Raw genomic sequence first — 12034 nt, 5'->3', positions numbered from 1 at the left:
AGGAAAAAACAGATGGAATATGCAACAAGTCCCGCTGCCTTTTAACCAATAGATTAATGGCAGCCGGCCTGACTAGTGTGGGGGACATGTGAGACACAGTTGCTACAGACACACTGTTGAGATTTGAATCATTTTTATTAACAATCCTCTCTTCCCACATAACCCCCCCAAAGAGTCATCTTCGGTTCTGTTTCCTCGGAGGTTCTCTCGGAGGAGCAGACCAGGAGCGGGGGTTCTTCCTTCCCCTCCGACTCGACGCCTGCAGATCCTCTCTCTGTGGCGGAGGAGCGGAGACCTGGGACGGAGCCCCTGCAGCTGCCGAAGGGCGATTCTGATGCCGTTGCTGTTCTCGCCGTTGCCCGCGCTGCCCCCGCTGAGACTGTTGCGGGGGCTGCGGGTGCTGTCGTTGCTGTCGCTGCTGTTGCTGAGGACGTTTGTCCTGAAGCCAGCTAGCTTGACGCCTTATGTCGTCTGCCTGCTACGCGGCAGACTTCATAGACTCCACCATGGTGTTGAATTGTGGCCCAAACAGTCCGTCCGGACTGACTGGAGCCTCCAGCAGCTCCTTTCCTGCACCCTCCGGTATATTCCCCTGCTGGAGCCAGAGGTACCGTTGAACCTGTGTCGCCCATGTTGCAATCCGCGCCTGCGAGACTGCGACTGCTGCGCACAGGGTAAGTGCAGTACTAGCCGCCTTACCTATCTCCTCAGCCTCCACTGAGGACATAGTTTTTGACTGTTCGGATATTTCCACCATGGAGTTTGATAGCAACGCTATATTGTTAGCCGCCGCCGACGCCTGGAACGCACACTGATGCATGCGGTCAGTCTGTCGGGCAACAAACCGATCTTTGGTGGCAGCCAACATGGGTTGCCGTCCGGAAACCGTGCTAGCCTGCCTAGCCCCAAAGAATGCCGTGAGGTTCGGCTCTAGAGGAGGCACGGTCGGGAAACTCACGTCCGTGAATCCCTCCACTCTCGTGAGGGGCACGTATGTCCCTATCGGAGCTTTCATTGCTCCAGGGTCCCTCGCTGCCCCCTCCTGGTACTTCCTTATGGCCGGGAAGCGTGGCCAGATCGGGTCACTCCTAACCCTGTGCACCCGGGAGAACGTCCCGGATATATCATACGGCGGTGAGCTCTCCTGAGCTAGGGGAACGGGGAGATTTCTCCAGGCGGCCGCCTTAGATATAATCTCCGGAAGTTCTAGGAGGATCCCGCCAATTGATGGCAACGCCGTGGCGTCGGAGATAGGGATCGCTGGATCGTATACCGGCCCTGCACCGGGCCCCATACCTGTCTCCTCCGTCCGGAGGGGAGAGATGATGGGGGAATCACCCGGTGATCCCTGAATGGAGGGGACGTAGTCGTCCGACTCGCGCCCTCCACTCGGATCCAGGAAGTCAAGGACTTTGTCCCCGAAGTACTCCTCCTGCCAATCGTCCTCAGCGGCCGCAGCAGCGAGAGCGTCCGCTCTCTGCTGTCTGAGGGCCAGCGGGAGACGGGCACAATGCGAGCAAGACACCCCGGGATTGAGAGCAGCGTTCGCATGCTCTAATCCCAGGCAGGACTCACACTGTGAGTGCCTGTCAAAACTCATAATGTAGCCCGTTCCGCATACGAGGCAATCCCTGACACAGCCTTGACTTTCCTGTCCAGTCTCCATTTTACCGGAAAACAGAAACTTTTTAGGAGGAATGCTTTCTTTTCGGTAAGTAGCTCTTAACAGAACTGTTTTTGCCTGACAATGCTTCTGCAACGGGGTGCTGAAGAAAAGTGGGAGTAGATGGTAGGGCCTACTTCCTATTTATACGGAAGTGAGCCCAGAGGTGGGGCCCACGTCATAGGTGGGCGTGGATTAAGTCTGGCAGTGCTGCACACGTGCAGGAGGGATTACCCAATAGCGATAGCCTTAGAGGGCGAAGCCTTATACGATATAGAACAACACATGTAAATCTCTTCAGCTTGTGGTCTAACAGACTTTATTGACTTTGAGACAAGGAAACATGAAGTGGTCAAAGGCAGACTCATTTCCATGTTTTAGGACTCATTACTGAACAAAACACAACTGGCGATACATGCCAAACGAAAGCTATCATCGACAGCGTTATGATGAGATCCTGGGTTAGATTTTGATACAGAAAACAGTCATATACATATGTACAGTATATTCCAAAGATGAATGTCATTGTGCACCGTTAAAGGAGGGGTAGAATGTAATCTTACTAAGACTGTGCCCTCATTTTAGTCTCTAAAGTGAATCTTTGTTCCTGACTCATGGAGTTCAACCTGATGTGTCCTTTAATCGTGATGGAATTGTTCTATTCAATGTAGAATAATTCAGTGGCACCAGTTACATGTTTGCCACAGATGGGTGATGAAGCTTACATGAGTGTGTTTACCTACTGTATAAACTGGTGTACCAGGCTGCAAACTACACACACCTCCACACCCTTCCTCTGCGGGTTAGTAACATTTACCTTCCCCCCCAAAGGCTGCTCTCCTGTCCCCGATGGAGGATGAATTTGGGCTAGAGAAGAAGCCGGGCGGAGGCAGCAACAAGGTGCCGGACTTCCCCCCCCCGGCGGGGCGGGAGATCCTGCTGCGGACCTGCGTCCCCCGCCCGGCCCCCTACTCCAAAGCTCTGCCTCAGAGGCTCTTCTGCGTGCTGATGAAGGAGGAGTTCAGGCTGGCGGGGGCCTTCTCCTCAGACACCACCTTCTTCTGAGGCCCCTCTGAAACCATGTGACCCCCTGAAGACAGAGCAGGAGGAGCAGGGACGTCAACAGGATTTACTTTCTCTGTTGCTTGTTTGTGGGGACCATTCCTTGTTCAGTAAATGTTTTATTTAAGCATGACATGTTTGTGCTGGCTAGAGAGTATATCTCGCCAACACTCATGAGCCTTATCAAGAAAGTAGTGAGAATTATTCTCGTTCTCATATTGGTGAAACAGTACACTTTCACCCATGTATTACATTCCAACACATCTCTTATTTCAACTTTGGCTTTTAAAAACACTTCACCAGAGTTTTAGACACAAGATGTCTATTGTAAATGGGCAAAACTTCAAAAACAACAATTCTTTTTAGGGGAGATTTGATGTTTATGAAGGTTCTGAGATGGTATATAATACGTGTTATACTTCTGAGTAACAAGATATAAATAGCTACGTCAGTGTGTGCGCAGTAAGGGTTTAGCTGATAATACATTTAGGCATTTCCAGGTATAAGCATTTGCTAATACCTGTAAATAATGTTGGACAGGAATGCTAGGTAATAATAAATAGGTGCACTCACACATTAATATATCCAACTCTGAAGTACTATTACGTACTTATTTTTAGAAAATAAAGCTTTACTTATCGCAGCCTCAAAAGTGAGCCTTTATTCAAATGAGAAATGGTTGTATTGTCATTCTAACCAATGCTCTGTCAGTGTATTATTAAAGTAACAGTGATGTCCTCTGTGTGTACAGAGCTGTACTGTGTTGCTGGAACAAAGAGCGTCTCACCTAGAAATAAACACTTCTTCTATCTCAGTCACTGACTGGCCGTGTGTATGTACAGAGTTGGAGTTAGCAGAGTCTGGTCGGAGGAGGAGGTCTTTTCTTTTGCAGCATCCACAGCACTTGATTGGCTGTTCAGAGCACCGTTCAGTAAAGGAGTCTCGTAGCTGTTTTTCTCTGACTGGTTCCCCGTTTAGTTTATCGTGTGTACAAGTACGTATAGCTAAACTTATATGTGTGGTTGATGCAGTACACAGTCCTACCGATGGTGTCAAAAAGTATTTTAGCTCATTCAATGTCCATTTATTCTGTTGGGCGCTTTGGGCTCAATTCTTACATGAACAGTGCTATACAAATAAAGTTATTATTATTATTGTATAAAGTACAACAGTCATTCTTGTTTAGTTAAACTATACATACCAATGAATTGTGTGTATCCATGCCAGTTATTCTTTTAACATAAATGATAACTTGGCTGGTTAGCGAGTGACATGTTGATTGTGAGGTAGTGCTCGAAGAAGTTTTAAAATCCTTTGCTTGAAAAAATACCTATAAGAAAATGTAAAAAACATTATTTATGTTTGACAATATGACACCATCAGTGTTGTGTAACTATACCATGGGTCTGTATCATAAAGTGTTACTCTTTGGTTCTCAAGTTGTTGTTTTATTGGTCATTGGTATTTTTCAAAATAAATTGAATACGTTATGCCTAAGAAGACAAATAACATTCGATCACAAAATTACTTTTCTCAGCAGTGTGGGTTCTTGGGTTTGTAAAAGGTCTAAAAGCAGTAAAAGAGATGCGGAAAATCCGTTCAAAAGTTAGAAAATAATTAAGAAAAAATAACAATTAAAAGCCTTTGGTTGAGCCAGGTACAACCTGCTGACACTGCCACACATTATGTTTTCAGCTTTTCATGAATAGAAAACCTACAAGAATACTTTTGGATTGCATCAAACATCAAACAGCGTTCTACTCTCCTCGGTAAATGACAATATTCTTATCGGTCTCGTGGATCTTAATCTCGTACAGCAGGCTGGGCGGCAGCAGCTTCACCATGTGATCCCAGATGTAAACAGCCACGTTCTCAGTGGTGCTGAGTGGACAGAAGAGAGCAGGAATGAGTGTAATGTGAACACCATCTGGGGGAACTAAATGAAACTGAAGAGGAAACTCACCTGACAACTTTGGCAAAGTATGGGACGTCCTTATCCAGGTTTTTATGGTCCAGTGGAATCATGATGACTTCCTGTAGTACAGAATAAATGTCATTCAGTCAGTAAAAAGCCACAGAAGACACTGTTCTGCTGATTATTTCGGTTTTAAGGCCTGCAATGCTACTGTTCTGATTCGCCCCACATTTCTCAACACAGAAACTTAAATGTTTGTATTTGATGTTGCTCTGTGTATGCAAGAAGGGTGAACTGTTTGCTATCACATAAGCCATATCAACTGTTGATAATACTGTATGTCTAACTTGTGATAATGCCCAAAGTTTGTGACAGTGTCAGGAACTGTTAAAAATGCAGCTCGATCATTGAGATATCACGTCGGATGATATAATAAAGTATTCCTTCTTCTGTTCTTACCTCGATGTGCGCCTTCAAGTCTGTCAGGTTCATGACCATCCCGGTGTGAGCATCGATCTGTGGGCGTTCACAGGAGGAGGGTCACACACACATCCAACAGATCGTTTGAGTTGGTCATTTAAATGTTTTGGGGGAAATTGTGATGACTACAAATACATGAAGTGCATCAATTCTGTTCCTCTCTACTGAAGGAAACAAATGATGGTGCAGAAATAAATACTGAATTATACTATGGAATTCTATCTTATTCTTTTTTGAATGATCAGTTACGAAACCTAAAATATTTCTCCAAATATAATTAATATTCAAAATGACAGATGGCTGATGAAGCTTGAAATATCTTTCGAAAAATTTCTCAAAACGTAACACAGCAGTTTGATTTAGTATAACAAAAGATAGATACTGACCTTTCCACGCACTGTTACCTCCACTGTGGACAGACAGGAGGACATTGAGTGACTGGGAATGGCAATGTAAAAGCAAGCAACATTTTTACAATACAAAGAGTGTGACAAACCTTTGTAGTTGTGTCCGTGACCGTTGGGATTGTTGCATTTTCCATAAACTCTTTTATTCTCCTCATCACTCAGGTGAATGCTGGAAAATAAGTTCAAGTAAAAACAAGGAAGGAACATAAGAGAAGTGTTTATAGATGTACCTCGGACACTCAACTTTGGTTATCAATACATTGTTTTAATTCATCTCAAACCATTATCTAGTTCTAGTTTCTCAAGTTGTAGATTTCCAAACCATGCGTTAAGATGCCAACGCTCTGGTGCATTACAGATTCATTAGAATCACAATTAGACCGTTGTTATAACCTCCTGACAGCGCCCGCCCAATATGGCACTGTGTAACTTTACAATAGGGGGGGGGGCGTCCATGCAAATATTGCCATTTCCATTTTTGTATAATATATGGAGCAGCCCTATAAATAAACAAACAGGCTCTATTTATTTAAAGTGCAATAAATATTGTTTCACTTATACATAAAAGTGATAAACAATAGTAATTTCAATATAGTGATAATCATTTTGGCAATAATCATGCAGGATAATGTCTATTCATGGCTACACATGTTCAGAAATCTCGTTTAAATTCCAAATGTAGCCGCTGGGTACCACGGTAAATATTTTTCCTACGTCGCCGACAGCACGTGAAGGCAGCACCAGCAGTTTACGCATGGCTTCAGATAAACTATAAATCCCATAAAACAGAGATATAAAACTGCCAAAGGTTTTGTTCACTTAAAAATGTTTGGCAGTAAACAAGGACGGCTATTGGTAACATTGAACGGTCGCTTTTTGTACACTGTAGACAGGAAACGGACTTCCGTACCGGGAAGCAGTCCTTTAACCGTCGAGTATTCACCATTTCTGTCCTAACATAAAACGGCTACCTTTAATTTAATTAAGAACAACCCTACAACCTGGTCACGCTTCCCAACTTCTATCGGCACAAACCTGTATGTGTATTACCGCGAGATTTAGGTAATATGTATATAACGTATGTATATAATGGTCTGTAAATAAAAACGTAATGACGTAGCTGCTACCTGTGGAGTCGGTGGCAGGCGCTGAAGCTCTGGACTCGGGTGATGTATCCGAGCCGCTCCGCTGCACCGTCGGTCACTGAGGATCCAGCCATGGTCGATATTCTACCTGAGAGAGGCTCTGGAGACTGTTTGCTGAGAGCTGGGATGAGCAGGATGAAAAGGTCCGCTGCTGCTCGAAGCTCCCGCCCCCCGTGACTCAAACTGCCCGGCCATTGGCTTAAAGCAGGGCGTAAAGTAGCTCACATGTCCAAGATAGTTATCAAAACCCCTCAGGCAAACATCAGTCTGGATACAATGCATTCTATTACAACTAAAGAGGAGAGATTGGTTTTATATTAAAGAACATTTGGTAAAATTGTGAGAAAACACTACTCGAATATAGGCTTTATTTTTGCATTTGTGATTCATGACGTCACTGTTTACATCGCTGATTTGCTCCCCAACGGCGTTACAACAACAACAACAACAACAACAACAACAACGGGGGAGTGCGTCGGGTCGATGATCGTGTTGCTTTTAATCATAGGAGATAATGATTAGCAGCTCTATCTGTAGACCCGGCTTGGGAACCAACATGGCAAGCATTGGGTCGCTAGTTTAAATCCCATGGACCAAGTGCAGAGAGTGGGTTGGTGCTCTGCTCTAAGAAAGCGGTTTTCAACCTGTGGACCGCGACCCCCTAGTGGTCCGTGAAGGCAATGCAAGTGGGCCGCCAAATATATTTATACATATATATATTTAACTATAACATATGGGAGATGACATTCCCATCTCAGACAAAAACTAAACTAAAACAGAAGAAATAAAGATAAGTCAGTATGATCACTTCAACATTTCACAAACAAAAATAGGTTCACAACCAAATACCACCAAAAACACAACATGGCAAGCATATTTATTGTTTTTTTAATTGATTTATTATTGCACTCTTCGTTAGAGCTCATTATTTCCCATTTCATGGCGTGTTGAGCCACCCTTTGATTTTTTGTGGCAATCATTTTTTCCAAAATAAATTGTATTTTTAATCTTTAAACTTTAAAATTAAGATTACTCCTTGATTGACTTTTAAAAATATGTATTTTAGCCAGAAGAATAGTTATTAACTGTATGCGGTCTTCAACTAAAAGCCCAAATAAAATATTAAAGGGTTAAATGTAAATTCAATATTTGCCGCCGAATAATTTGCAAAACATTATGTTTTGTGTGGAAACATTTTCATTATTAAGAATTGTTTTTATTTCAACCTCTTTTCCTTTCTCTTCTGTTAACTTCTGTTAGACAGCTATCATACTGAATAAATATGTACTCTGAATGTATGCAAAAATGTATGACATATGGCTGTCTAACAGAAGTTAAATTCATTTCTCACTTATTCTGACAATGTACTTAACCCCAAATAAAAGAACCCAATAAAAAGAGTTGTTAAATAATAGTGAAGTCACGTTGTAATTACAATAACTCATCTCTCTCTCATTTTATTTTTGAGCTTTGCTTAAAGCCACTGTGTCAAGTGTCCATCTTGGGTTGCCGTCCGGACAGTAAAACAGTAAAATAAGTGTCTCCTGTTCACCAAAACATACCCATCTGTTATGGAAAAAGAAAGTATTACAAAAGTATTCTAAAAATCTGAATACTGTAGTGCCGAGAGATAGGGAGTCAGAGGCGGTGCAAGGAAGGTGCAAAAGGGTACTTTATTAGAGAGCAACTAAGGTCATGTTGTCCGGTTGCAGTCTGGGAAGAAGAGAGAGAAGCCAGGAGGGCACACAATATATATAGACCACCATAACATGTCCGTGTGGGAACAATACCCCCAACTGTAGTTCCATGTGTGAATTATGTAACTAATAGGTGGTCACCACACAAGAATTCAAACATGGCAAAAAAAAAAAAAAATCCTCTCGTCCGTGGAGGAAGCACCACAGGGGCCGAGGAAGGTGGGGTTGCAGGTGAGGGCCGGGCCATGGAACGAGCCACGAAACTGTAGTTCCATGTGTGAATTATGTAACTAATAAGTGCTCACCACAATACGTTTTAAGACACGTAACTGTAACTATATTCTGATTACTTTCAGAGCATGTATTCTGTATTCAGTAACTGATTACGTTTACAAAGTAACCCTCCCAACCCTGCCTAGAAGTGATCCTTCATTAGAGTGAAGAGTCTGCTAAGCTTCATGCGGTCCGCAGTACCTGAGCGTGCTCCACTAGCACCCCCCCCCCCTCTGTTAGAGTTTTACTCGCTACAGGGTGTACTTTGAGGGTTTTTGACTCTGGAGACCATTTACATGCATAAAAACCTTCATAACACACAAGGGGACGGGTAACCGGAAAAGCATGACATGGGACCTTTAAAACACAAATGTTCAATCTTTGTATAACATGCAAGGTGAATAATAAAAAAAACTGTTCAATCAACTGTTGGACAATTAAATCCTTATGTACCATCTTCATATTTCCCTAATTATTAACCTTGCTTTAATCAAAACAAGAAAATCTATATTCTTGTAAACTGTTGAGAGATAACATTTTGATGTACAGCAGGGGTGTCCAAACTACGGCCCTGGGGACAAATGCGGCCCGCGAGCCATTTTGAATCGGCCTTCAGCAAATTAAAAAAGTATAATGAAATATGGCCCAGAAATAAAAATTGTTCTTTTCTTATATTGTACTACTTAAATATATATGTACCAATATATTACACAGCAGTATGCATGTGTCAATAAGACAGCTTTTAAAATAAATTCAGTCAATTCATGTTGAAAACATTTTCTAACAAATCTTAGTTGATGAAAAAAAAGCCCAATAACTTATTTCCATAACAAGCTTAAAATAGACCCTTCTTATTTCCCTTTATTATAATCACTCTGAAGCTTCTGTTTTAAGGGATGAGTTGCCAACAACATAAATGAAAGAGAGCTGTGATGTAGGCTGTTTTAAAAAAAAAAAAGCATAGTCATGTATCAAGCCTAATTTATCTACATTTTGCTAATGTATAACTTACGAGGCAATATACCTCTATAAGTGGCCCAGCCCTTTGTATATTTTTCTGTATGTGGCCCTCGGTGAAAAGAGTTTGGACACCCCTGATGTACAGTATAAAAACATTGTACTGTAGATGCTTCAGAATTGGTCGAACTATAAAATATACAATTATTCCAAATAGGAATAATATGGTATAAGTAGCAAAAAGTACCCTTTAGTTAAAAAATGTGTTATAGTAGTAGTCAGATTATTGTAATGCATGATTGTAAAACTGTTGCTTAATTAAGTCAAGCTTTTTTTCATTTGTGTCCTGCTGGATAGTTGAATCTACGTAGAAAAATGCTTCATATTCTTCTGATTATCTTGTTTTTTGTTAGTAAAACTTGAACATTTAATTTTACTGTCAAATAAATGTAGTAGAGCCAAGTGTGCAGTATTCTATCTTAAAGGGAGTAAAGTATGAATAGCAAGACAATAAAAGTAAAAGTACCTCTTAATTGTACACTACAATACTTGAGTTAATGTGTTAATGTAACCTCTTACAGGTTTTCTGATAGCATTTAGCTTTGTCATGTATAAAAGAAAGGACTGGTATAAGGGTGGCTTGTTCACATCTTGTTAAGGTCACATGACAGTTGTTAAGGTCACATGACAGCTTGAGAGTCACGAGTCAATTTAGAAAAATCTCATCAGACAGAATATATTTAAAGACCAAGTTTAGGGGCGGGATTAAAAACAGGATTTCTGTGTTACATTACATTTCATAATAGAAATCTATATATTACAAATAGGGCCGGGACTCGATTAAAAAAATTAATCTAATTAATTAGAGGCTTTGTAATTAATTAATCAAAATTAATCGAATTTTTAATCACATATAAATATTTGACCTGAGAACAGTGAGAAGCTATTTTTTTCACATTGATTTTAGTATACCATTGAATAATGACTGAATACATAAGCTTAAGCAACAAAACATTGTTTATTTTTTTTCAAGGTGGTACTTAACTAAGACCTACAGAAAAGTGCAATTTTTGCCATAAAGTGTAGCAATAGCATATTTAGGAATATAGTACATTTCAGAGATTCAGATAGCCTATAGGTAGGTAGACCTTCTGTAAACTATAACACTTTGTTTTTTAAGTAAAACACAATACTTTCAACTACATTCAAAACAATGGAAACCCTGACTATTAGAAAACATCTCTCTGTTGCTTCAGAGGCCATAACAGACTTTGTTGATTTACCAACAGTTGATTTAAAAAGGGGTGTGGGTCCTTGTACTCCAAGTCGGGCTAACGTCCACGGTAGCTTCCACGCTAGCTTCCACGCTAGCTGCTATATGTTTTGCATTGAGGTGATACTTGAGGCTTGATGTGCTGCGGTGATATGCGAATTCCTTTTTGCATAATTTGCAAACAACCGTGCTCTTATCGACGCTTCCATCCGTCCGTTTTTTAAAACAAAATGTCCCATCCACGGGGCCAACCAAAGCGGTCTCATCAGCTTCTTCGTTCACGTTTGACTATTGTTCACTGTGGTTTGTTGTTGTCTGAAGTCATGAACGTTAGTTGGTGCTCCACTATAATCGGTACCCCTGAAACTCATCCAGTGAGAAACGTTCCGCGGTGTAAAAATAAGTGCGATTAAAATGCGTAATTTTTTTTAACGCGTTAATTTTTGTGTAATTAATTAATCTTAATTAACGCGTTAAAGTCCCGGCCCTAATTACAAAGCATATGAAAATCTTAAATTCTAGTGAAACCATGGCTAATCTTCTAGTTCATCATTAATGCCTCTTGTTAAAAAAAACTAAATGTTGTGTATGCTTTTAATTCAAGTAATACAATTGATGTAATCCAAGAGTACCGGAATTTGCTTATATATTGTGATACTTAGATTAGGTTACAGATTAAAAAAAAATCCAAGGATGATAATGAGGATTATTATTACAACTGTAGGGTCAGTTTACTCAAATTACAAAACACAAAAAGAGTCGCTCCAAGTGGTACGGTATCTAACTATACAAAGCCGGGTAAAGATGTTTTTAAACCGTTGCCTATATTAGGATTAGGAGGGGTTAGCAAAATATGTGTCATATACTGTAGACAGCACCGTTTGTATCATTTTTTATTATGCTATAACAGTGGTTTTAAGCAATGATACTGCACAAAACCCATGATGTGCTATCTACAGTATGATGCCTGATTAAATAAGACTAGAGCTAATCACAGATTTTTTTATTCTTTAACATGGTTGGTCAAATAACACCAAATGTCTCTGCAATACTCTAGTTCACTGATTGTTGGTGCAATGTACAGTACTTTAAAAAGGTCTGGACATTTACAAGAGTCATTATGAAAAAGAAGATGAAAAGGGCAGTAAAAGGATGGATGGGG

General features: G+C 41.0%; 2 protein-coding genes across 3 annotated transcripts in view; one reads left to right on the top strand and one right to left on the bottom strand.

The window, feature by feature from the left end:
• rab3gap1 (RAB3 GTPase activating protein subunit 1) overlaps positions 1-3539 on the top strand; it is a 34423-nt gene extending 30884 nt beyond the window's left edge. For both annotated transcript variants that reach the window (XM_079660897.1, XM_079660896.1), the window contains one exon: positions 2495-3539. In XM_079660897.1, the coding sequence (XP_079517023.1) occupies positions 2495-2728 (234 nt within the window). In that variant the 3' untranslated portion in view covers positions 2729-3539. The remainder of the gene's footprint in view (positions 1-2494) is intronic.
• A 613-nt stretch (positions 3540-4152) lies between these two features.
• On the bottom strand, positions 4153-6843 carry pts (6-pyruvoyltetrahydropterin synthase). Its single transcript, XM_079660898.1, has 6 exons — positions 6655-6843; positions 5617-5696; positions 5507-5529; positions 5100-5156; positions 4689-4759; positions 4153-4606 (listed from the first exon to the last, which is right to left on the bottom strand). The coding sequence occupies exons 1-6, from the start codon at positions 6744-6746 to the stop codon at positions 4483-4485; spliced, it is 447 nt and encodes a 148-aa protein (XP_079517024.1). The 5' UTR covers positions 6747-6843; the 3' UTR covers positions 4153-4482.
• Between the last annotated feature and the right edge of the window lie 5191 nt (positions 6844-12034).

This window comes from Notothenia rossii (assembly GCF_949606895.1).
Source record: "Notothenia rossii genome assembly, chromosome: 11".
In the NCBI taxonomy this organism is placed as follows: Eukaryota; Metazoa; Chordata; class Actinopteri; order Perciformes; family Nototheniidae; genus Notothenia; species Notothenia rossii.
Note: the sequence above shows the minus strand (reverse complement) of the source record. Positions and strands in the feature narration are given on the sequence as shown.